This window comes from Durio zibethinus, chromosome 15 (genome assembly GCF_047325235.1).
Source record: "Durio zibethinus cultivar Kanyao isolate XHJ-2024 chromosome 15, ASM4732523v1, whole genome shotgun sequence".
NCBI classification, from domain to species: Eukaryota; Viridiplantae; Streptophyta; class Magnoliopsida; order Malvales; family Malvaceae; genus Durio; species Durio zibethinus.
The window spans coordinates 8,754,148-8,781,120 of record NC_143176.1 but is presented as its reverse complement, the minus strand read 5'-3'; the positions used below and the strand labels follow the sequence as shown (position 1 = coordinate 8,781,120).

The window sequence follows — 26,973 nt, the reverse complement described above, 5'->3', positions numbered from 1 at the left end:
GCTTTATTTTCAATTTTTTTCTATTTTATTTTACTGGTTTTTATCTATTTATTTTGTTTAGTAATTTAATCTTTATTAAAAAAAAAGGTGTCTTTTCTTTATGGAAAAACGTAAACAAAAAAAATGAAATAAAAATCTTTTCAAATAAGTTTTCAAAATAAAACAAAGGTCTTTTTAAGCCCTAAATTTTTTTTTATAAAAACAAAAAAATCCTATCAATAAAAAATATAAAAAAAATTGTGAAAAATCTTTTCAAATAGGTTTATGGAATCTACTAAACTATTAAAAAATTTTATAAATTATTTTTTTAAAAAATAAATAATAATAATAAATAAAATTTTTATCTTCTAAATTATTAAAGAATTACTTCAAATTAAGTCCTATTAAACTATTGAAAGGCTTTACTATTTTTTTAGAATAAAAAACTTTAATAAATCCGACAATGACGAAGCTTTTTAAGAGTATGATACTAGTATTTATGAATACTTCTGAGGTGAGATAATTATCTTAAATTGCTGCCAAACTATTAGGATAATTTTAAGATTAATTTTCAATAGTAAATATTTTGGTGAAACATAAATATTTTTAAGGCTTGGATAATTTGAAATTAAACTGGTATCATTTTTGGGATGGACATTGTGAGGGTGCTATAACCTTCCTTACACGTAACTCTATTTTCGAACTTAAACTCTGGTTTCTTAGATCAAAATCTACTATTCAAAGATATCTAAGCAAATCTTAGGACTCTTATTTAAATAGGACAGATTCTATCAGGTGGTCAATCGCACCTTAACAAAAAATATTGGTGATGATTCTTTTAATTTATATCTAGCGGTAAATCTACGGATCTATACATTATGACAATAATTAAATTATTTGGATATATATTTCTAAAAAGAAATTTTGAATATTAAAAATTCATAACATAAAAAATAATTATAATAGAAAACTAATGATATTAGAGATAAAATAAAAAACTATTGAGAAAATATGTAATAGGAGTATAATTAGATTTGTAAAAAAAATGTACAAGCACTATTAATAACTGAAAAAAAAAATGTGTTTTTGTAGTTAGAACTAAATAAAATAAAAGTTGCTTAAAAAATAATAATTGTTGATTATAAATTGATTTTTTAATGTTTTAAACAACGGCATTTGTCATTACAAATACCTAATGAAATTCTTACGGAAATCCTAATATATTTACGGTAACTTTTAACATTCATTGCCTAATATATTTTTTTAATGTTTTATACGACGAAAAATTCTTCCCATTTACATTTACAAAAGACTCTATTCTAATATATTTCGTAGCCTATGCGGTTGATTTTTTCGTTACAAGAAACAAAAGTTCAGCAACACATGATTTTCTACAGCAGTTCGTTAGAGATTTTCTTTGAAAGAATATTCGTTCTTACAATTTTTTCGTAGGCGTGGAACTTAACTATACTAAACAAAGAATGTTTGTGTCCCAACATAAATACATCCGAGATGTTATGGAGAAATTTGATATAAGCAATGCCATCAATCCGATGGCAACAAGCAGGAAACTGCAGCTTAAAGATGGTTTTGCTTTAGCTATTGCTACTGCATAGAGGAAGCTAGTTGAATCATTAAAATATCTATCCATCACCATTCACTGGACTAGTCATTTCTCATGTCATAGGCATGCTCCAAATCTCATTCATTGGGCTAGTTTTAAACACTTTCTGGCGCTGTGATTTGTTTTTGAAGAAACATAGTCAGTTACACTGATCTGCCTGGTGATAGATCTTCTACCACTACTTAACATTATTTTTTTTATTAAGCAGCAAGGGGTTACTGAGCTTTTATCTTGTACGTTCACTCTACAGGCCGCTTCTAGAAGTTCTTTCTACATATTCGACAGAAGCTGAGGACAGGGCTAACTGATTTTCTGCTGTAATATCGTAGAACTTAAATTTATAAGTGAGACAAGGCGATCTCACATAATGATCAATGGAACAGTTAACACATTCAAACACAAAAAACATTCTTAACTCATAAAATACCAGTGATAATTTTAACACATTCAAACACAAAAAACATTCTTACTTATAAATACCAGTGATAATTTCATTTCTTTCAACAATTCTTAATTTGATTCATACACTGAGTCACAATTTCCTCAATCCTTTATTCTAGAACCCCAAACATCTGAAGATCACAGTTTCTATGAAAGTTGAAAATTTCTATTCAGTAACCATTTCTGTTAAACCTCCTCCAAAGGCAGGTTTAAAATGTCCATGTTTACCACAACATTCTTTCACATAGCTCTTACAACAACCACCAAGTTCTCTCTTCCCCAGACTCGTACAACTAGGCATAGCCTCTTGGTCAAAATTCATTGGAATGTCTATGGCAGTGTGAGGTGGCTCACTATAGTCTTTACAGCACTTGTGTGAACTAGGATGAGCCTTTGGATTTAGGCTCTCCAAAAAATTATGCTCTACCAAGTTTCCTAAAGCTTTAAGGTTAGTATGGTTCTTGACATGGTTCTCATCACAATGAATGGAAAGACAACGGTCATTTTTTGTCTCTATTTGGTCTTCTTCATCTGGACTAGATGAATGACGTGAATGCCCCTGGTGGCAGTGGTTTGCCCCATGGAGATCTTTAGGTTCTGTGCCCAAGCCTAACCTACGATGGCCTGAACAAAACATGCCGGGCAAATTGTCGGTGTCAATCTTCTGATTGACCAGGTTACAGCTTCCCTGGTCGCAGTGCTTTGCTTCATGATTAACAGAGACATCGTGTGTCCTTCCTGAGTCTGGATTGAAAGGGCCAGATTGACATTTTGAGGCACACGTCCTGGACAAACATTGTTGGGGCTCACATGCCCTTTGGACCTTTTTGTCTGTACTTGCATGTTGATGGTTATGACTGGTTTTGCATCCTTGTTTATCTGTATGAGATGCAGCTGATGATTTGCCACACTTTCCTCCATGTTTGTGTGTTCCTTGCAAAAGCAGCATGCTATTACAGATTACCAACAAGCATGTGCCAACATCAGCAAGAACTGCCGCCCACACAAGTGGATGACCAGCGAAGGCCAAAGCAAGAATAGCGACCTTAGTACTGATTGACAAAATGACATTTTCAATTACTTTCCTATGAGCCTTTCTCGCGAGTTGGATAGCTTTTGGTATCTTTCTAATATCATTTGACATGAGAATCACATGCCCTGTCTCAGTTGCAAGTGCTGAACCAGAAATACCCATTGAGATACCAATATCAGCTGTGGCAAGTGCAGGTGCATCATTGACGCCATCTCCAATCATTGCCGTTGGACCTTCTTTCTTAAACTCTTTGATTATTCTTGCCTTGTCTTCAGGAAGAAGTTCTGCATGGACTACATCTAGAAGATTCCCCAGCTGCAAGTAATATAATTGATATTTCTTATCAACTCAGGATTTGAAACTAGTTCCTCATGTGATCATTACTATTTGGATTATGTCAAAACTATTTTTAGCCGCCATCTCCTAACAAATGAAGGCAAAAAGTTAAAGATTTGCAACATCATGAGTTCTAGATTTGAAGTGCACCTGTTCATGTACGTGTATGGCTGCCGCTTGATTGTCTCCTGTAAGCATAGCAGCTTTTATCCCCATTGACTTTAGCTCATTGACAGCCTCAGCTACGCCAGTTCGACAAGTATCTGAGAGACTGAAGATCCCAGCAGCGGTTGCTCCAGAAAATACATATCCAATGGTCTTCCCTTCCATCATATTGTCTTCTAGATATGGAACTATTTATCCAAAAAAATACTAGTATTAGAACATGAAAGCAGAACGCTTAACAGTCTTGACCACTGGGGTGTCCATTAAAGAAGTTGAAGCTATAGGAGGCAAAAGTTTTGACCTGTTCCATGGGCTCTCACTGAAATTTTTCTGCTTCCAATGTAAATATGTCTGCCATCAATTCTCCCATAAATACCTTCTCCGGGGAAATTTTGAAAATCCTCCACAGTTTCAGGTCTTGGTTCGATTAAATGTGATCTTCCATATTCTACAAGTGCAGCTGCCATTGGATGACTTGACTTACTCTCAATGCTTGAAACCCTTTAAAAATATTGTAACTAATATTAACATCTATTGAACTGCAAAATTTTGGAAACTCACCAATGTTGTTAGAGTGAATCATTTGGGTGTGATTGAAAATTTAATTGAACCACGATGTCTTCTATCACTACATAAATGAGCCTCTTTTATAAATTCAAAGTGACTTGAATAATTTTAAAAAAGATGGAATAAATAAATACAATAGTTGGATACTTTCATAATAAAGAGAAGGGGAAAGTATCAAGATCATACCAGTAAATCAATGTGTTCAAGTTTGTATCTTCGGAGAGAGATCGAAAATCGGTCACAACAAATTCACCCCGGGTAAGTGTACCAGTTTTATCAAATGCTGTGAGCTTAATTTTGGAAAGAATTTCAAGATAGTCACCCCCCTTAACTAGAAGTCCTGATGTTGCTGCTTTTGTAAGTGCACAAAAACTTGCAACAGGCGTAGAAAGGATAAGTGCACATGGACATGCACTCACCAAGACAACCAATGCTAAGTGAAACCAGTGGTGAAGGTTATGTGCTCTAAATGCAGCTGGAATCACAGCAATGGCAGCTGATACAACTATAATTACTGCAAATAATTACCGATAAAAATAAGTTCAGTATTATTCTTTTAACACTTATCCAAGAAAAGCAAAAGCTGCTTTGCAACGAAAGACTGTAAGTACAAAGATGGTAAAGGAAATCTCGTAAATCTAGATCAAAATTAATTAACCTGGGGTGTAGAACTGGGCACATTTGTCTATGAATCTTTGGGTTCCAGATTTGCTGTTTTGAGCTTCCTCCACCAGCTTTGCCATTTTAGACACTACACAATCTTCAGCTACAGCAGTAGTTTTAACACTAATGTAACCTAGAAGGAGAACAAGCCTGTCAGCACAAAAACTGTATGAATTCAAAAGGAAGAAGAAACTGAGTTGCTACCATTTAGATTGATGGTGCCAGCCCAAACGGTTGAATCCTTTTCTTTGGTGACTGGAAGTGATTCACCAGTCAGGCTTTTCTCATCCACTTCACATTCCCCATCTACAACGATTCCATCAATGGGGATAACTTCACCAGCTCTAACTGCAAGAACAGTGTTCAATTTGACTTCATCGGCATCCACTTCTTCTCCAGTATCAGCTATGACTGCTTTTTGGGGAGTTATACCCATCAATGATGACATAACAGCAGTAGCCTGAGACAACATGCTTAAAAGTTTGAACATTTCATATATAAACGAAATCATTAATTAGATGTTTCAAGTCCATCAAGTTTTTTCAAGCTAGCTAAGCAAACAATCATGAAATAGATATGTCCATATATCTCTGACTTATCTTTGTGAAGTGATAAAAATGGTGAAACCTATGCCAAAAGTACGTTCAGGTAGGAACGGCCGAACGGGCGCAGTGGTAACCAAAAAAGTGCACGTGGAATACCAAAAGGAGTTATTCATATTCAAGCTAGTTTCAACAATACCATTGTCACTGTTACATATGCATTGGGTCGAGCAATTTCTTATCCCTCTGCCACTACTTGTGGTACAAGAAAAAGGACTCCTTTTGCAGGTCGAATCGCAGCAGGAAATACTATTCAAGCAGTAGTAGACCAAGGAATGCAATAAGCATAAGTGTTATAAAAGATCCTGATCTCAGAAGAGATGCAGCATTACGGGCTATTTGTAGAAGTGTTATACTATTAAGTTTCATACAGAATGTAACCCCTATGCCATATAACGGCTGTAGACCCCCTAAAAAAGGCTGACGTAAAATTTCAACTTAAAAACCAATTCAAAACGTGTAAAATTTTTGTGTTAGACCAGAGTTGTTTGCATATTTTTCTCCTAGACATTTTATTAACAATTAAAAGGTTCAAAATTACTAGGATTTAGTACATTTTGAGTGCTGTGAGAGAGGGAATTTACCTTATGGCTTGCTCTTGACTCAAGCCATTCCGCAGAGGTGAAGAAGAAGACAATAGTGCCAGCTTCAATGTAGTCTTTCATTGCAACACTCCCTATCACTGTAAAAGAAAAAACAGGTATTGTCTAAGACAAATGAATGAACAATAGTCTACAGCAGCAGCCATACTATCTAGAGAAATTGAGCTTCATTCAATTGAGGTTTACCCACACACATGTTTTTATCTAAAAATTTTCATACTGAATGTTAAGTATCCAAATCCTAGTTGACCAATATGACTCAAATTCAAGTAATGAATCAAATAATTGGAAATTTCCCTACAAATAACGAAACCTATGCTCCAGATAACACTCAACATTCATAATTTTTTTTTATATGTCAACATTCTTTTCTTACCCAATAAGTAAATAAATTTATAACAATGTACGAAAGCATATCATTTATGATCATTATACTCTTAGAAACACCAACTGGCATCTAATTGAGCGTAAGGGGTGTAATTTTCTTCAATTAAAACAACAAGAAAATTATCTCCCAATGTCCTACAATTTGAAGGAATGGCAAATTTTTTATTTTATGAAATCTAGTAGAATGATTAAGTTTTTCGTCTCTAATATGATTTCCTCTCCGCGAAATATCCTTCCTCACCTTCCACTGTTTTACTTTTTCCCCTTCCCCTCAATCCAAAACTATTTTATAGTTTTTTTCTTTTATCAACCAAACAACAAGATTTTTTTTTTCTAAAGATTGTATAGATTACCTCAACTCTTTCCAGATTTTTGTAAACACACAAAAGTTTCAGCATTCTTTTCTTTTGGATTGAGATTGGAGATGATAAAATGATTTTAAACATGAAAATCCATAAATTGATCAAAAATCAGATATTCCAATTTAAAATCATCAGTTCCAAAATGATTGTGATAAAGTTAGAAGCTGATGAAAATGTAGTCAACAAGGATGACAATGTGGGGTTGAGAAGAAACTTTAATATTGACAAGGATACTAGTAAAGGGTAGTAAGAGGTTAAAGGAAACTATCAGTAAAATGATGCAAAGAGTTAGGAATTGCATTATCTGATGCTGGTTGTCAAATTAGTCAGTAACAAGAATAGTAGTTACTAAAATAACAACCTTTTGTATTGTGGGTCATAATTCATGAATTATAATTGTCATGTATATGCGCACTTTCAACATGAATGAGAAATCACAATTTCATTGCTTTCGTATCTCTTTCTTTTCTATCTTAATCTTTTCTCTTTTACCTATTTTTTTCTTCTCTTTTTTACATTATTTTCTGGTTGATTCAATAGCATCATTCTATTACAAAATTGTTATTAGAGCCTATTAGATCTACCTTCAATTTGGGAAAACCTAAGAAACAGTAAACCATGGGTGATGGAGCAAAACTGGATGCTCTACAAGTAGTTCCAAGTGATGCAAGGGTAGCTTAAGGCTCTAACAACTGTAGACTTAACAGTTCCAAGGTGGTGTGAAGAACAAAAAAGCTTATTGAGTCCTAGTTTGCTGAGAATCAGGAACGTATAAGCTCAAGTGCTTGAATTATTGATCCAAGAAAAGTAATTGAAACTCAACCCGAATTAGAAGGGATGACCGATAGCCAACCAGCTCCTATTTCTTAGTTTAAAAAGAAGGTAAGGCATTTGTTGAAATTATAGTAATAGATAATCATAGAAAATATGCTTATAAACCTAGTGGAGTAAGACAGTTAGCAAGTAAACAACATGAAATCAATGATAGTACCTTTTAATTTAATACTTAACAGTCTAAAAATGCTGATTTCATTACTGGTAATAATACTTCAACTATTATAAATACATTAAGATTGAGTTATTGATCTATGATGGAAGTAACCCTAGGGGTTGGCTTAATAAGTACAAAAAATATTTTGCCATATTTTTAATCTCTGATCACTAGAAATTAGAGATTGCTGTTATGTATTTAGCAAGAAAGGCTAAAGTGTGGTTTGATGGATATCTTATGCAAAAAAAAAAAAAAAAAAAGTGACATGGTCAAAGTTTACTAATGACTTGAGCGAAAGGTTTTGTGACAAAACCTGTTTTGACATAAAAGATGAATTTAACAAGCTGACCCAAAAGACTACTGTAGATAAATATCAAGAAAGATTTGAAGAGTTAAGACCTTATATGTTGTAATATAACCTATACTTGACTGAAGGGTACTTTGTTAACTTTATAAGTGGACTCAAGGATGATATCAAGCCAAAAGTGAAGGCTAATGAACCTAGAATCCTTACTACTGCCTATAGACAAGCCAAACTATATGAACTATCACTTGAATTTCAAAACAAAAGACACAAATAAACCACCAAATTTATGCTTACCTTTAATATTGGCCCTTATCCTAAGCTTATTCATACTCAACCAAAACCAAACCCTCTAGCCAATTACATGCCAAACAGACTGTAGACACCCAATTGGGTCCGGGCCCAGATCAATTGGGCCTGGCCCAAATGGGTAAGGCCCATTTCAATCCTGTATATTTTTTTTCTTTTGTATTTTATGTATTCTATTATTATTATTATTATGTATATCTTTATTCATTTATTTATTTTTATTCAGATTAGATTAATATGTATATTATTTATATAGTTATATATTTATTATTATTATTATTATTATTATTTTTGTAAGATATTTTTGGATTTATCTTATTTTATTATTATTTTTTTTAAATTATCTGTTCTGATTTTTTCCTGATTATCAGATATTTTTTTTACTATAATATCTTTTTATTTATCTGTTCTAATTATCTATTATTTTTTATATTTATTTGATTTTTTTTTTGTTTTTTGGAAGGTTGAGATTGAAGCTGAAGAATCCTACTGGGAGTGGGGATTCAATCTAAAGAGTCCAATTGGATTCAAAGACTGAATCCCCGTCCAAGGAGGAGTTGGGATTGATCAGAAACTCCTGATCAACCCCTATATAAAGGACCCCCTGGAACAGTCAAGAACACACAGAAAACAGTCAGCTAGAGCTACTGATTTGAGAAGCAAAGGCGTAGGGAAGAGTATAGAAGGCTAGGAAAAGGTTTAGGAGAGTTCCAGAAATTATCAGAAATTTTTTTGGGGATTTTTCGAAATTTTTTTTTCTGGGAGTTTCTGGAAAATTCCAGTTTCCGGTTGAATTTTCCGGCCAACCTTGAAGTTTTCGGCTAAAATTCCGGCCAACATTGAAGTTTCCGGCGAACTGCCCAGATTCCGGTGAAGAATCCCAGAAACCGGAAAAGAATCCCAGAAACCGGTGAATTTCCGGCGAAAAAACCCAGATTCCGGCGAAAATTTCCAGAATCCGGTGAATCTTCCACCGGAGTTCTTCGGTTTTTTTAGAGAGAAGGGAGAGAAAAGGGAAGGAAGAGAGAGAGGGGAGAGGAGCGTTCTGCCGAAAAACGGAGGAAGGTGCCTTTTATACCCTCCCAAAACGACGTCGTTTTGGCTTTAAGTTAATCAGAGGATCCGCGCGTTTTACCGAACCCGACCCGACCCGAGCGTCGACCCGATTCTGACCCGCGCGTGCCCAGCCCCCTTCCGAGCCGAGCCGTTCTTCCCGAGCCGCTTCTCCGAGCTGTTTTCTCTTCCTTGAGCCGAGCCGAGCCGAGCCGCAACCCGAGCCGCTCCAGTTTTTTTTTTTTTTTTTTTTTTTTTTGAATTTTTTTTATTTGACTTTGATTTTGATCTTGATTTTTTTTTCTTTTTTCTTTAATTAATCCGACGACAGAGCCTCTACAAGTGAAACAGTAGTTTTTCTTGCATACTCTTGAGGTGAGGGAATTTTCTCAATTTTCTGCTAAAAGTATTAGAGTCAATTGAGAATAATTTCCAATAATTAATTGGATGATTTTGTTTTTTCTTTAATAAATCCGACGACGGAGCCCCTGCAAGTGAAACAGTAGTTTTTCTTGCATACTCCTGAGGTGAGGGAATTTTCTCAATTTTCTGCTAAAAGTATTAGAGTCAATTGAGAATAATTTCCAACAACTAATTACTTGGTAAAATTTTAAGGCTTTTGGATAACACAAATTCAAGCTGGTACCATCTTTTGATGGGCGTTGTGAGGGTGCTATAACCTTCCTCACACGTAACCGAACTCCCGAACTCTGTTCTGGTTAAGCAGACCCGAACCTATTCTTTTAGGGACCCTTAAGGTTAGGTGTTCCCTAAAAGGGCAGATTCCTTAGGTGGCCAATCACACCTGGATAAAAAAAAGATTGGTGGCGACTCCCTAAAGTCAATGTCTGGCGATAGATCCCCGGATCTATACGTTATGACAGCTTGGCGACTCCGCTGGGGATTTTGAGAGTCAGGCCAGCAAATAATTTGTGTTATCCAAAAGCCTAATAAAATTGAACCTTGTTGTATATATGTGTATTTTTTTTTTTTTTTTTTTTTTTTTTTAGTCATGTTTATTTACCTTGTTAATTATGTCATTCATATGCATGTGCATAACATGAGCTCTATACCCGAGCTCCGTCCCTCTAGGAGGGAGTAAAGTACCTATTGCTTTCGTGAGGTCTAATACCTCCGCAGTGGCTAGCGAAATACTCCCACTCAAATTGAACCTTTTCCGCTCGTAGCCTGTAATGGGTGAGAATTAGGGTGCCTTACTAGTCTGTGATGGACAAGGATGTAAGGAACAATTTGAGGGCCTTTAGACTCTGACTTTAAAACCGCATGTAGTGAACCTTAAGAGTGCTTACACCTAGGATAGAGCCCTTTCTACCCAATGATAGATATACCCTGAAATTAGGACACAAAAAAGGTGTTTATCTAATCATTTTGATTGCTTAACTTTGTGTATTATTTTTTGTAATGTTATGCATCAGCATTACTTTCATTTCATTCATGAAACTAACTATGTTGTTTGTCTAATTTTATGCATCTACATTACTTGCATGGTCATGTTTTAACACAATCATTTGTATCCATTTCATATTAGATTTCATTCAGGAAAATGTACATTTTATTCATGCATCAAAGCATCATACATAAAGCATAACATTTCTAATCATGAGTATGGTACTCAAGGTCCGAGGATAGCTCCATCTAGCGAGAACCCTGCTCATCCATACAACACAAGATCCAGAGCAAGACAAATGGAGGAGGAAAATTCTCATAGATTTGAAAAGCTAGAGAAAGCCCAGGAGAAGATTGAAAGTGAACTAAACAAGATTCTGGAAGCTCTAAATAACATGAATAAGGGGAAAGAAGTTGAAGGAAGTACAAGCCAGCAAGAAGTGGCTGACCCTTTGTACCCTCCAGGTTTTGGCCCATCTCAGGTCCAGCCTGCTCAAGAGGTCCCGCCATATCCTGGAATACCATCAGCTTTCAACCCAGGGCAGTATAACAGCTATATAAATCCTGTCTTCACTGAAAAGACAGCAGAACCAATTCCTGATCTAGAAGAGAAGGAGAAGGAAAAGATGAGAGTAGAGGCTGAGGAAAGTTTCAAGATTAGCATGTTAGAGCAGAGGCTACGGGCTGTGGAAGGATTTAGCTTTTATGGGTCAGTAGATGCTGCTGGGCTCTGCCTAGTCCCTGATGTGGTTATTCCCTATAAGTTCAAAGTACCAAAATTTGAAAAATATGACGGTACCAAGTGCCCCAAAACCCACATCACCATGTATTGCAGGAAGATGGCAGCTCATGCTCATGATGAAAAACTTCTGATGCATGTTTTCCAGGACAGTCTTACTGGCTCTGCCGCCAGATGGTATGTTCAGTTGGATAAGACTCGTATTCGCTCTTGGAGTGATATGGCACACGACTTCATCAGTCAATATCGACACATTATCGATTTGGCTCCTGATCGTTTGTCTTTGCAGAACCTGGAGAAAAAGGCAAACGAGTCTTTTAAAGAATATGCCCAGAGATGGAGAGATATAGCTTCACAGGTGCAACCTCCACTGACAGAAAAAGAGACCACAGTGCTGTTTGTTAGCACTTTGAAACCTCCCTATTATGAAAAGATGATAGGAAATGCAACAAAGAATTTTGCTGACATGGTGATCTCTGGAGAAATTATTGAAAGTGCCATAAAAAATGGCAAGTTGAAAGGAGGAGAAACCAAGAAGACATCAGAAAAGAAAGAAGCTGAAGCTCAAGCTGTGAGCTTTGATAGACAACAATTCAGGGGTTATCAACCCTATCCATCCCAAGGCTACTCTCCATACTATCCCGCTGTGAATAATGCCTCATCCTACCCATACCAGTTAACTTCACAACCATCTCATTCATCCACTTACCGCCTTAATATTCAAGCTCCTGTAAGAACTCAAGTTCGCCCTACTAACCCAGCAAGTGGCTCGCGAGAACAACGGACTGCTCGAGAAAAACCTGTATTTGATCCAATCCCTATGACTTATACAGAGTTATATCGAGAGCTTTATAATAGCCACTTGATTGCCCCCAGCCATGTGGAACCTCTTAAACCACCCTACCCAAAGTGGTATGATCCTACAGCCCACTGCGACTATCACTATGGAATTACTGGCCATTCTACTGAAAATTGCACTGCTTTAAAGTATAAGGTGCAACGGTTGATCAATGATGGAATGGTAAGTTTTGATCAAGGAAAAGCAACAACATTCAATGTTAACACCCTAAGTGAAAGTCAAGAACAGAAAGGATCTGGAGAGTCACAATGAATTGAGGGGCAAGACGTCAATGGGGATTTCTTCACCTGATCATATAGGGGGCTAATTTTTAATGGAGATAAGGCGGGTTGAAAGTTTTTTTGTCACTTTAAGATTTCTTTTCAAGTAATGTTGGATTTTTTTTTGCAATATGACTTTACTTGTTATCATTTTAATAAAGGCAAGTCAATGCATTTCATTACATTTTTCTCTTTCATTTGACCATTATTCCATACCCTGCTACCCTTCATAACTTCACATTCCCATTCTTAAATTTCAGATGATGAATATTTAGACAATGATAACAATAATTCTGGGATTTAATTTTGAGAACTCATCCACATTAATATGAGAAGATGATTTGAACAGAAGTAAGCTATTACTGGAGGAGAAACAGATATGTCTTGAAGATGTGTAATCTTTTATACAGATTCATGAGCTTTGTTCAATAGATGATGTTCAAGAAAGGTATTCACAATTGAGATGAAAAATGGCCACCTTTCTTTTACCATTAGAAAAACCATTTATTGCTACCCCTTTGAGCCAATCATGATTTTTTTTCTTGAAGAACCCCAACCAAGGATCACCCTCTACACTGGAGGGTAATTTTTGAAAAAAAAAAAAAAAAAAACACCACAAAAGGTCTCAAAAATGAAAAAAAAAGAAAAAACAAATGCCACACATGACTTGGGGCAAAGTAATGAGAATCCTTTGTGTGATGAAAGAAAAAAGTAGTGAAATGATGTGGGGGCAAAATGCCAAGCTGCATCAAATGATCCTTTGGTTTTGAACCTTTTTAATACATGTTTTGAGCCTATTATATCCATTTCTTTTATGACCCTTCCCCTTGGCCTACGTTACAACCTTGAAAAGTCCATTTGGATCAAGTGTGAATACTCAACTTGAATGATCATATGTTGAGCGAATGTATGCTCATGATGAAGCAATGAAATCATGCTACATTGCTCTAAAGTTGGATGTATGAAAGATATCAACAATGGATGAAAAATGAGAAAAAAAGAAGATGATGAAAAAAAAAGAAAAAAATAGAAAAAAAAAGGAAAAAATGAGAAAATGAAAAAAAGAGATTCAAATTGAAAACCTGAAAGGGTGATCTTGGTAGAAAAAAAGATCCAGGGCAAATGGCTCACATGAATGAAAGGTCAAAGACATCTGAAGATCCCTCAAAGACTGGGGCAAAGTTCGACAAGCTCAAGATGACTTCAACTGTAAATGGAATGAGTTTTTGAAAAAGAATCCTAGATTAATGTTGAGAATTGTCTGAATATTCATCATTTGGACATACCATCCATCTCAATGACATCCAATTTATTTCCTTTCCCATTTGTTTTGTACCAAAACAGATCTTCATTGATTATCTTTACCATAATTCACCTTGCGTTCTCTCATTGTTTCACCCCTAGAATGAATTGAGAAAATGCTTGATTGCATGGTATTTGTCAAGAATTGAAATGATAATGAATGAATGAATATGCGCTTAAAAGAGTCTTGCATTCATTTGAAAAGAAATCTAAGATGATGAAGAAATGGTAGAAACCTAAAAGAGATGATTTAGAAGGATGTATGATGTGACCAAATAGAGAATATGATGGGGCAAATCTTGAAAAGCGATACAACCAAGTGATGAGTACAAGGATGAATTGGTCGAATGGTGGGAACAATCAGTGGACAGAATTTGTTTTGGAATGATTGATGCTGAGACAAGGACCCAGTGATGGTGGATGAAATTTGTTTTGAAATTTGCTAGTGCTGAGAAATTCATGGATGATGGTCAAGGGATGATCGATTGATGAAGCTTATTCCGGAGTATTGAGAAACTGAACAAGGAAGAATGTGAGTGGAAAAGACAATTGAGAGCTACACTGGTTCAATCTTAGAAGAGCAGTGCAATTGGATCCTGAAAAATCAAAGGGCTTGACACCCAAGAAATAAAAAAAGAGCTTGAGAAACTTGAGTACCATACATTGAACATGAATTAATTGGTCAACATTTGCATAGCATGCATTGAAATTCATATGCATTTGCATAGCATACACTACTTTCAGGAAAGTACAGTGTACAAATTCAAGAAGCAGGGGTGTTCCAACATCCCACATGAAAAAGACAGATATGAAAAGACTTTGCAAGTTTGAGAAGAAACTTGTCAGGTAAGTTCCTAATCCTTGAAATAGGATGTCTCTTGGTATCAGGGTTGATTTATAAGACCTTTGGGCATAATCTCCTAAAATCCCTTCAAACACAACTTTCAACTCCTTCAGACATGATCGTCTAGGAGTATTTACTTTTCAAAGTCGTGGTACCTCTGTTTAGAGGAGCAATTTACTTTTCAAAAGTCGTGGTGCCTCTGTTTAGAGGAGCAATTTACTTTTTCAAAGTTCGTTGCCTCTGTTTAGAGGAGCAATTTATTTTTCAAAGTTCCGTTGCCTCTGTTTAGAGGAGCAATTTACTTTTCAAAGTTCGTTGCCTCTGTTTAGAGGAGCAATTTACTTTCCAAAGTCGTGGTGCCTCTGTTTAGAGGAGCAATTTACTTTTCAAAGTCGTGGTGCCTCTGTTGAGAGGAGCAATTTAATTTCCAAAGTTCCGTTGCCTCTGTTTAGAGGAGCAATTTATTTTTCCAAAGTCGTGGTACCTCTGTTGAGAGGAGCAATTTACTTTTCAAAGTCGTGGTGCCTCTGTTGAAGAGGAGCAATTTACTTTCCAAAGTCGTGGTGCCTCTGTTGAGAGGAGCAATTTACTTTTCAAAGTCGTGGTACCTCTGTTGAGAGGAGCAATTTACTTTCAAAAGTCGTTGAGTCTCTGTTTAGAGGAGCTTCGGCAAAAAAAAAAAAAAACAAAAAAAAACAAAAAAAAACAAAAAAAAACAATCAAAAAAAAAAATCAAAAAAATCAGAAAAAAATCAAAAAAATAAAAAAACAAAAATAAAAAAAATCAAAAAATAAAAATGTTGAGTTGAGTCTTGATTGGGTGTCTACGTCTTTGCGCAATTTCTGTTTCACAGAAAATGTGCAAAGAGGGGCAGCTGTAGACACCCAATTGGGTCCGGGCCCAGATCAATTGGGCCTGGCCCAAATGGGTAAGGCCCATTTCAATCCTGTATATTTTTTTTCTTTTGTATTTTATGTATTCTATTATTATTATTATTATGTATATCTTTATTCATTTATTTATTTTTATTCAGATTAGATTAATATGTATATTATTTATATAGTTATATATTTATTATTATTATTATTATTATTATTTTTGTAAGATATTTTTGGATTTATCTTATTTTATTATTATTTTTTTTAAATTATCTGTTCTGATTTTTTCCTGATTATCAGATATTTTTTTTACTATAATATCTTTTTATTTATCTGTTCTAATTATCTATTATTTTTTATATTTATTTGATTTTTTTTTTGTTTTTTGGAAGGTTGAGATTGAAGCTGAAGAATCCTACTGGGAGTGGGGATTCAATCTAAAGAGTCCAATTGGATTCAAAGACTGAATCCCCGTCCAAGGAGGAGTTGGGATTGATCAGAAACTCCTGATCAACCCCTATATAAAGGACCCCCTGGAACAGTCAAGAACACACAGAAAACAGTCAGCTAGAGCTACTGATTTGAGAAGCAAAGGCGTAGGGAAGAGTATAGAAGGCTAGGAAAAGGTTTAGGAGAGTTCCAGAAATTATCAGAAATTTTTTTGGGGATTTTTCGAAATTTTTTTTTCTGGGAGTTTCTGGAAAATTCCAGTTTCCGGTTGAATTTTCCGGCCAACCTTGAAGTTTTCGGCTAAAATTCCGGCCAACATTGAAGTTTCCGGCGAACTGCCCAGATTCCGGTGAAGAATCCCAGAAACCGGAAAAGAATCCCAGAAACCGGTGAATTTCCGGCGAAAAAACCCAGATTCCGGCGAAAATTTCCAGAATCCGGTGAATCTTCCACCGGAGTTCTTCGGTTTTTTAGAGAGAAGGGAGAGAAAAGGGAAGGAAGAGAGAGAGGGGAGAGGAGCGTTCTGCCGAAAAACGGAGGAAGGTGCCTTTTATACCCTCCCAAAACGACGTCGTTTTGGCTTTAAGTTAATCAGAGGATCCGCGCGTTTTACCGAACCCGACCCGACCCGAGCGTCGACCCGATTCTGACCCGCGCGTGCCCAGCCCCCTTCCGAGCCGAGCCGTTCTTCCCGAGCCGCTTCTCCGAGCTGTTTTCTCTTCCTTGAGCCGAGCCGAGCCGAGCCGCAACCCGAGCCGCTCCAGTTTTTTTTTTTTTTTTTTTTTTTTTTGAATTTTTTTTATTTGACTTTGATTTTGATCTTGATTTTTTTTTTCTTTTTTCTTTAATTAATCCGACGACAGAGCCTCTACAAGTGAAACAGTAGTTTTTCTTGCATACTCTTGAGGTGAGGGAATTTTCTCAATTTTCTGCTAAAAGTATTAGAGTCAATTGAGAATAATTTCCAATAATTAATTGGATGATTTTGTTTTTTCTTTAATAAATCCGACGACGGAGCCCCTGCAAGTGAAACAGTAGTTTTTCTTGCATACTCCTGAGGTGAGGGAATTTTCTCAATTTTCTGCTAAAAGTATTAGAGTCAATTGAGAATAATTTCCAACAACTAATTACTTGGTAAAATTTTAAGGCTTTTGGATAACACAAATTCAAGCTGGTACCATCTTTTGATGGGCGTTGTGAGGGTGCTATAACCTTCCTCACACGTAACCGAACTCCCGAACTCTGTTCTGGTTAAGCAGACCCGAACCTATTCTTTTAGGGACCCTTAAGGTTAGGTGTTCCCTAAAAGGGCAGATTCCTTAGGTGGCCAATCACACCTGGATAAAAAAAAGATTGGTGGCGACTCCCTAAAGTCAATGTCTGGCGATAGATCCCCGGATCTATACGTTATGACACAGACAACAACTTATTAAGCAAAGAAGGCTACAAAATTTATGTTTTAAGTGTGGCAAGAAATTTATGCCAGGGCATGTATATAGAATAAAATAACTTAATACCATTACTGTTGGTGAATCCAATAAGGAAGAGGATAACTTGCAAGATGGTGATGGAGAACCAGAAGGAGTTGAAGAATGAGAAAGTCCTAAAAACTTACAGATTTCCATCAATGCTCTTATAGTTAATGTTGGGCATAACAATTTTAGAATTGAAGGAATGTTAAAAGGGGAACCACTTTATATCCTCATCGATGTGGCAGCACTCATAGTTTTGTCACTCCTACATGGGCTCGATAGGGAGTGGAGTTAGAGCAAACTAATCCTTTAGCTATAATAGTAGTTAATAGAGAAAGATTATACAGCAATGTCAGATGTAAGCAATTAACTCGGTTAATACAGGGACATGTTTTCTCACATGATTTGAGAGTACTACCAATAGGGGTAGTGACATGATTCTAAGGGTTAATTGAATGAAAATGTATAGTCTTTTGATATTTGATTTTAATGAGCTATCTATGACTTTTCAAAAAGAGGGTCAGCAAGTGACATTGAAAAGAAGTAAAAAGCAACCAAGTATTAAGCTTATTACTAGTAAAATATTGCAAAAAATAGCTAGAAAGGACCTAGACATAAATAAAGAGTTTTATATGATTAATGTATATTGTATGCAAAAAGAGATTCCTCTTGAGCTACAAAAATTGCTTACTACTTATTCTAGCATCTTTAAGGAACAACAGGACTACAATTAGCTTGATCATATAAACATAGTATACCCCTCAATGAAAGGTCTCAACTTGTAAATTTAAGGCCATATAGGTTTCCTCATCACCAAAAAACTAAAATGTAAAAACAAATTTTAGAAATGTTGTCTTCATCTATTATTCAAACTAGCAAGAGCTTATTTGTTTCACCTTGTTTATTGGTAAGGAAAAAAAATGGTACATGGAGGCTATGTATTAACTACAAGCAACATAATGTAATAACAGTTAAAGACAAGTTTCTAATTCCAATAATAGAAGACCTATTAGATGAATTGAAGGGTGCCAGGTACTTCTTTAAGGTTGATTTATGAAAAAGATATTGGCAAATTAGAACCTAAGCCAAAGACATCCTTGAAATAACCTTTAAGACTCATCATAGACATTATAAGTTCAAGGGAATGCCATTTGGACTTACTAACGCACTTGTCACTTTCCAATCATTGATGAATAATATGTTTTTTAAATATCTAAAAAAGTTTTAGTAGTTTTTTATGGTATATTGGTTTACAGTACTACTATAGAGGAGTATGTCTTACACTTAAAACTTGTCTTTAAGGTGTTGAGACTTCATTGCTTGTTTGCCAAGAAAAGTAAATATTTTTTTGGTAAAAAATAGGTTGAGTATCTCAGAGGGGTTACAACTATTTTGCCAAGGTAGAAGCAATGATGAATTAGCCATTTTTTAAATGTTTGAAATTTATAAGATGGTTTCTTAGACTAATTGGCTATTACAAAAAATTTGTTAGGAGATATGGAGTGATAAGTAAGCCATTGATAGACATATTGAAAAAAAAATGGATTTCATTGGTCAAGTGTAGCAACAATAATATTTTAACAACTTAAAGAAGTAATGAGTAATGCCTCAGTACTTGCACTACCAAATTTTTCAAAACCCTTCTACTTAGAAATAAATGCTTGCTCTTTAGGAATAGGAGTAGTTTTGTCACAAGAAGGAAGGCATATTGCCTACTTAAGCAAGGCCTTGGGTCCTCGACACACTGACTTGTCTATCTATGGGAATGAGTATCTAGCTATTTTGATGGTAATTTTTAAATGGAAACATTACCTTGAAGGTAGATCATTCATTATCAAAACTGATCATGAGGCCCTGAAATATCTCATAGAGTAGAAGTTGATTACCACTATTCAAAAGAAATGACTTACCAAATTATTGGGTTTGAATTACACTATTTAATACAGGAAGGGTAAAACAAATATAGTGGCAGATGCTCTATCAAAGTAACATGAAAAAAAAAGGGTTACACGTTTTACATTCAACCACTCTTATACCTAAATGGGTAATTGAAGTGGAACAAAGTTATAAAAGAGATACAACTGCTCGAAAAAAGATCGTAGCTTTTACTATAAATCCTGTAAGTGATCTTGACTACTCTTTCAATAATGAAGTACTTAAGTACAAAGTCAGGGTTTATCTTGAAAATTAAGGTTTGCTGAGAACTCAAGTATTGTAACTATTTCATGATTCACCTTAGGGATGTCATTTAGGAATCCAAGCAACCTATTATAGACTCAAACTCTATTTTTATTGGCCTAAGATGATAAAGTAAGTGCAAGATTATGTGCAACAGTGTGACATGTGTTAAGAGAATAAAAATGAGCATGTTGCTTTTCTTGGCTTACTACAGTCTATTCTAATTCCTACACAGACTTGGGAAGTGATCACCATGGACTTTATGGAAGGATTGCCTCAATCTCAAAAATTCAATTGTATTATGGTTCTCATTGACAAATTACCAAATATGCATATTTTTTACCTCATTCTCATCCTTACACTACATTGGATGTGGTTAAGGCATACTTAAGTCAAATTCATAAACTTCATGGACCTTCAAAGGCTATTATATCAAATAAGGAAAAGTTTTTCACTAGTTCTGTGTGATAGGAATTGATGAAGCTATTATGTATTTCTTTACAGTTCAGCATAACCTATAACCTAAAGTTAAATAGTTAGTCTGAAAGGTTGAACCAATGTCTTGAGCAATACCTAAGGTGTATATGCTTTTTTAACCGAAAAAATTAGATTCAATGGCTACCTTTAGCTGAGTGGTGGTATAGGACTAGCTATCATACTACCATAAAAATGAGTTACTTCCAATCTGTATATAGATATCCACCTCATGGGTTTTCTTGGAATGTTAATGATGAAGCAAGAATATCCATTGTGGAAGACTTGTTTAAAAAATGAGAAAATTTAAATAAACTACTGGTTGACCAGTTAGGAGAAGCTCATTGCATAACAAATTTTATACTAGTAAAAACAAGACTGAAAGAGAGTCGTAAGTGAGGGATGCGATGTATTTGAAAGTATAGCTTTACAAGTAGACCTTTCTTGCATAAAAAAAAAAACATTTAAAGCTTTCATCAAGGTATTATGATCCTTATCTTGTATTTATAAGGATTGAAAAAGTAGTTTATAAGTTATAGTTACCATAATTTTCAAAACTGCATCTTATTTTTCATTTTAGCCTCTTGAAGAAAAAGGTCGACATTAAAGATGTCCCTAGTATAACCCCTCTTGAAAAGGGTAAGGATGGTCAACCACTAGTATATCTAACTGTTGTGTTTGATAAGCGAATGGTGAAGGGAAATAATAAAGTAGTCACTCAACTATTGGTGGAGTGATCTAATCTAGGTCTAGAGAATGCTACATAAGAAGTCTCAGTCTTTAAATCTCAATTTCCACTTTTTAATCCTCAAAGACAAGGATGCTATTAAGGGGAAGATAGTGTGATAAAGTTAGAAGTTGACAAGGATGATAAAGTCAACAAGAATGACAACTTGGTCAACAATGACGATAATGTGGGGTTTAGAAGGAACTTTAAAATTGACAAGGATACTAGTAAGGGTCTAAAGGAAATTGGCAAGAAAGATGATATCAAAGAGTTGAAAATAGTGTTATTTGGTGCAAGCTGTCAAGCCAATGATTAGTCAATTAAAGGAATAGTAGTTACTAAAATAACAATTGTTTGTATCGTGGGTTGTAGTTCATGAATTATAACTATCATATCTATGCACATTTTCAGCATGAATGAGAAACCACAATTTCCTTGCTCTTATATCTCTCTTTTTTTGTTTTAATCTTCTTTTCTTCTTCAGATTAATCTCTGGTTAATTGAATAGCATCATTCTATTACATTGATCCAAACTTGAAACTTCCCTAACTAAAACTTGTAATCGTCTGAACTTATTAGTAAAATGCAAATTTTATTTACCAAATTTATTTTAATTTAAATTCGAATGTCTGAACTTAAAATAACCTAAATTCAATATGATTGAAATTCAAAATGACTTAAACAGATAATCCAAAGGGTAAAACTTAATAAAATTCTTTAAGTGAAATTTGTGAAGTTTCTTCTTAAAAATGATTTAATAAAAATTTTAATAAAAAATTTTAAACCAATATATTGATAGAGTTCAATATTAAGATCAATAATTTATAAAAAGAATTATTAAAAATATCGTTTATAAGTCAAATTTAATAAGTACTTATTCAACAGTAAAAATTTTATCAAAATTTTTAATAAAAATATCTATATAAAAAATATAACAAAATTTTTATTAAATTTTTTTTCAAAATTTACACACTTGATTTATGTAACAAAATCTTTCAATATGCTATTTTAATTTTTTATTATAATTTTTATTTAATCATTTTTAATAAAAAATTTTACAATTTCATCTACAAAATTTCATCTAAGTTTTTCCTATCCAAAATACAAACCCCAATGATCCTATTCAAATCCACCCAATCCCCTTCACCTCGTTTGCCACCTCTAGTTAAGGGATTGGCATTTGGGTTGTTGGTAGATTGGATAAATCAGATAGCTTAAATAGACTAGACGGAAACAAAGCAACCTTAGTGAGTTGTAAAGTTGAACTTCTCAACCAAAGTCCATTAAAGGCATCCAAATTGGCATAGTAAATTTAGGTCGCATATTGTAACATCTATCAAAGTAAGATAACAATTTTATGAAACGACAAAGGAGAAAGTGGCAAAAGAAAACTGAAAGTTGGTTGCGAATCAAAAATCAACTTCTAACGGGAAATCTTAAGGGACTAAAACTGTATTTTTATTGAGGTTTCTTATTGTCCATAGAAAGCTACAAATGGACGCTACCAAAGCCTGACCATCTAGTAGACCTTCACAGACTAGTCCTTTAGTCCAAGGTAACTAGCAAAAGTCCTCTTTCATTTGGCTGAAGTTAATTCCGGGTTTATATGTAAATGAATAGATCATTTGAAAAATAATTTGTAAATATGTTTGATTTCTGTTCGTTTATAAAATTTAACAAACGATTACAAACAATATTTCAAAATAAATAGATCATTAATATAATAAAATTCGTTTATATTCGATTCATTTATATTTAAAATTATAAACTAATAGAACATTCAAAGAATAGTTCATGAATAGATCAATTTCTATTTGTTTATATTTGTATATTAAACTTAATAAACGATTATGAACAATATTTCAAGATTCATTGATTAAAAGAATATATCATAAAATATAATAAAATTCACTCGTATTTAATTTATTTACACCTTTAATCTATATAGACCCATCCGATACTTAGCGAATGACTCCCAATAGGAGAATCGCTGAGTGCAGCTTAATCTTGATGGACATTGCTTTTTGTGAACTTATTCACAACTACTATTAAAACAGTTCCAATTGCAATGTTAAAAAGGTCTAATCCCGTCCTCGTCTCTTTAATCTAATAACTAAAAAAGTCTTAAGAAAACACAACGGTCTTGCATTCGAGCTAAGATTTCCTCCCCTTCCCTCATGACTATGCTCATCCTATATTCCAAAGAAAAAAAAAAAGTCTAACCTCATCAACAAACATGACCCAAGATCCGTCTTATAACAGCATGAAAAACAATTGATAAAAGCCTAAGCCACATATCGTACCGAAAAAAAATAATAAAACCTAAGCCACATGTCAACCGAACCGCATGTAGAGGCAAGCAACCATCACCACCATCCCAAAAAATTCAATTTCGACATATATATGCATGTATTTTCGGTGATGCAAAACCTGGTCCAACTAGATCTGGTTTTTCATGATATGCAGAATTATAGATGCACATCCTATATATGATGGCTCAGAAAAACTGTTCTTTTCTAAAAAAAGTAGGTTTAAACATTTATTATTTGTCTTTTGTTTGTGTATGCTAGTAGATATAAATCTTTTTCTGCATATCTTGATTGGCAAATTAAAGACCTCAACAAGACTGAAAAGGATAGGATTTATGAGGCCCAACATAATCAAATATGTGAACATAAAAGTTGATAAAATTCATCGGAACTTCAAAAAATTGGAACCCTAATTTAACTGAATACGAAATCTATTCAATTCAAATTCAAAAGAATTCAAATTTGAATTAACTTGAATTAGTTTAATTGATTTAATTTTAAATAAAATAATTTAAATTCAAAATAATTAAACCTTAATAACCTAAATTTGAATGATTCAAATGTGAAAGTCGAATTAATGAAATTCAAGATTATCTGAATTTTAATTAGTCCAAATTTTTTTTTTATTTAAAATGATTTGATCCGAAATTATTGGATTCAAATACTTCCGGACTTGCCTAATTACAACCCTTCAACCAATGAAATATCTAGTAAATTTCTTAATGGGTTGCACTCCCCATTAAGAAAGTGACTGTGAAGTCACTAAGGTATGAGAGTAAAAAGGAGAAAAAAAGAAAATCCACCCAAACAAAAAGCAAAATTAGGAAAAGACAACAATAAAGAAACAAAGGCACAAAATCACAGTGTTTTGATTTTGGAAATTAAGAATTTATTATTTATATTTCACTAAATTCACATAAAACCAAGCAAGTCTAGTTTTAAGAAGAAAATAATAAGCTTCATTAAAGCATTGTCCCACATATTTTTATTTTTTTTTTTGGTAAGATTGATAAAAAATAGACATGGGGATTAGAATAAAGGAAAAAAAAATTCCGATTTAATGTATCAAAGAATAAAAGTATGAAATGAAATTACCTGCAATAAGCATAAGAACGTTGATATCGAGCCTGAAATTGGTAATGGCAGCATAGCCCTTCAAAAGAACGGGGCAGATGCCAATAACCACAGCTCCGACAGCTAGCCATTGCAAAGGATGGTAGACATACTTCAAAAATGATAACAAAAGCAGCAACCCACAAGCAACTGCAAAAGGGCTTGGCCATTTTTTCGGGTACTTAATCTCCCCATGTGCTCTAACATTTGCTTCCAGTCTTGCTTGATTTAAAGCCTTAACTGTATAAAAAAATATAAAATAAATAAAATTTTGGGGACAAATTCCAAAAACATAAAACAGTTGATGGTCCTCTGTCAACAATTGTTTAATGGGCCACTCAACAAATTATTATTATTATTATTATTATTATTATTATTGTATCATGAAAACACACACTCTTCTCATTTTATAAAAAGGTGTTCATTAACATACTATATATATTATTCACATTTATTAATAAGAAAAATTTGTAAAAAAAAACTCAAGTTTAAATTAAATTAATTTATTTGATTATTTTTAAAATATGATAATCAATAAATTTGAGTTTAAATTTTAATCTTTATAATTTTTTTTTTAATTTTAAACTATAACTTCTTTCTTTATAAAAAATTATCAAAAATATTTATATAAATTGAAATACCCTTCTCAATTAATGACTAATGGAATTAAATATCAAACTTTTTTATAAGTATTTGCAAGAGTTGATTCTTTTAATAATTTTTTTTCCGTTATAGTTTTTTTTCCAAAATATTTAACATTTTCCAGCAGCAATAATATGGGGAATGATTGTTATTGTTGTGGCAAAGAGGCAATTTTTATAAGTAATAATTAGTTAGAAGCAAACTACTGCTCCACCATTTAACTTTTATACGTCACCTTGATCCACCTTTGGGCCAAATTTTTGCTTTACTCTTGTTCAAGCATTCGTTTGTTTTTAAAATTTAAAAAAAAAAAAAAACAATTATTTGCTCCAATGCCTACCATTTTGCAAATCATTTTATGATTTACGTCACTAACAGACAATTTCTATCATACTTATTTCTTTATGGATTAATTTCAAGAGTTAATTTTTGATGTAGTAATAATACATGTGTTATTTTATCATGTTTAATAAATATACGATTATATTTTATTAATAAGTAAAATTGAAAATAATCATATTTTTTTAAAACAAAAATTAATGAGTTTATTTAAATATAATTAATTATTATTTTCAAAAAATTTAATTAATTACTAAAAGTAATTTACTCTTAAAAATTGACTACTTGTTGTTTTACTCTTTAAGGAAATATCATTGCATAGTTGATTGATAGTATATAATAAACATATGATATAAAATTGATAAAAATGATATATAAATTTAACATAAATAAAAAAAGGTATTTCATATTTGAAGTATTGATACGAATTATCAATTTATAATTTTTATATTTTACACATATAAATTTGACATCAAACACACACATGATATAAATAAATAATTATCAGATCTAATTTTTAGATCTCTTATCTTAAAACATAAGTATGGTTCTCACACCAACTTACCAATTTTAAAAAAAAAAAAAGATCAAATTGTATTTTCTATATCAGATATACTTGTGTTATCAACTCAAGTAGTTAAGTACTTAAGTTGTTTAAAAACAATAAATTAATAATAAATATATAAACTAAAAAAATGAAAGAATAATTCAGGAAGATGAATATTGGAGGGTTGGTGGGGTTACCAATTTGAAGCTGAGAAACAAGTAGATTGTCATGCAGAACAATAACAGTTCTGGTAGGAACAATTACAGATACTTCTGTGACGCCTTCGAGAGATTTCAAAATGTTTTCGACCAGAGTAACCTCAGAGGAGCAGCACAGACCCAACACATCAAAGTAGGTCTTCTGCAGTTTCTTGTTTGCAGCCATTTTAAAACTTTTTACCCTGCAAACAAGAAACAAACAGCTTAAAAAGTTGATTCAAATTGATTTTTGCACAAGGTTAAAAGGATGAAGATCTTTGAAAATATTGGGTGTTAAAGTTTCTCAGTTGTCTGGAAGCTGGGATTTTATAGAAACAAAAAGGGGCGGAAATTGAGCAATGAAATATTGAAAGAAAACAGAAAAGAAAACTCATGAAGGCCTAAAACTAATAAAGGAAGACAAGAAATTGATAACATGAAACATGTTTGTGCTTTTGTGCTGGAGTTAGAAACACCACCTTTGCGAAAAGAAATGGGGAAAGGAGAGGGGCGTTAGAATTGGTTCAAGGGCAAAAAGAGATGCTGCTAGGACGGTTTATGTAGAGATAGTTGGTGCCTTGGGGTGGAACTGTGATTGAGACGACTTATTCATCGTCTAATGAGATTAATTACAACCAGATTGAAAAATTAATAATTATAAAATTAGTTACTATAATGATGAAATTAAAAATTATAACAATGAGATTAAAATTAAGGATATGACATGTATTTGAATAAAAAACTAACAATGTTAGAGAGATAAAGTGTTATGATAAGAGAAAATGGTTAAGACATTAGTTTAAAGTTTATATATAAT

The 26,973-nt window shown here is 33.5% G+C and overlaps 1 protein-coding gene across 1 annotated transcript; it reads right to left on the bottom strand.

Moving 5' to 3' along the window:
* Nucleotides 1-2,066: 2,066 nt before the first annotated feature.
* On the bottom strand, nucleotides 2,067-26,726 carry LOC111302368 (putative inactive cadmium/zinc-transporting ATPase HMA3). Its single transcript, XM_022898293.2, has 10 exons — nucleotides 26,636-26,726; nucleotides 26,157-26,359; nucleotides 24,414-24,671; nucleotides 5,995-6,092; nucleotides 5,013-5,268; nucleotides 4,804-4,941; nucleotides 4,332-4,659; nucleotides 3,880-4,079; nucleotides 3,564-3,766; nucleotides 2,067-3,392 (listed from the first exon to the last, which is right to left on the bottom strand). Exons 2-10 carry the CDS (start codon nucleotides 26,341-26,343, stop codon nucleotides 2,211-2,213), a joined length of 2,850 nt encoding a protein of 949 aa, XP_022754028.1. The 5' UTR covers nucleotides 26,344-26,359; nucleotides 26,636-26,726; the 3' UTR covers nucleotides 2,067-2,210.
* Between the last annotated feature and the right edge of the window lie 247 nt (nucleotides 26,727-26,973).

What these genes read in the sequence shown, in the direction of transcription:
- LOC111302368 (XM_022898293.2), bottom strand. Translation starts at nt 26,343, where the DNA reads ATGGCTGCAAACAAGAAACTGCAGAAGACCTACTTTGATGTGTTGGGT. An exon ending in TGTTTCTCAGCTTCAAATTG is followed by an intron (nt 24,672 to 26,156) that starts GTAACCCCACCA and finishes TTTTTTATACAG; the next exon opens with TTAAGGCTTTAAATCAAGCA. An exon ending in AGTCAAGAGCAAGCCATAAG is followed by an intron (nt 5,269 to 5,994) that starts GTAAATTCCCTC and finishes ATGTTGTCTCAG; the next exon opens with GCTACTGCTGTTATGTCATC.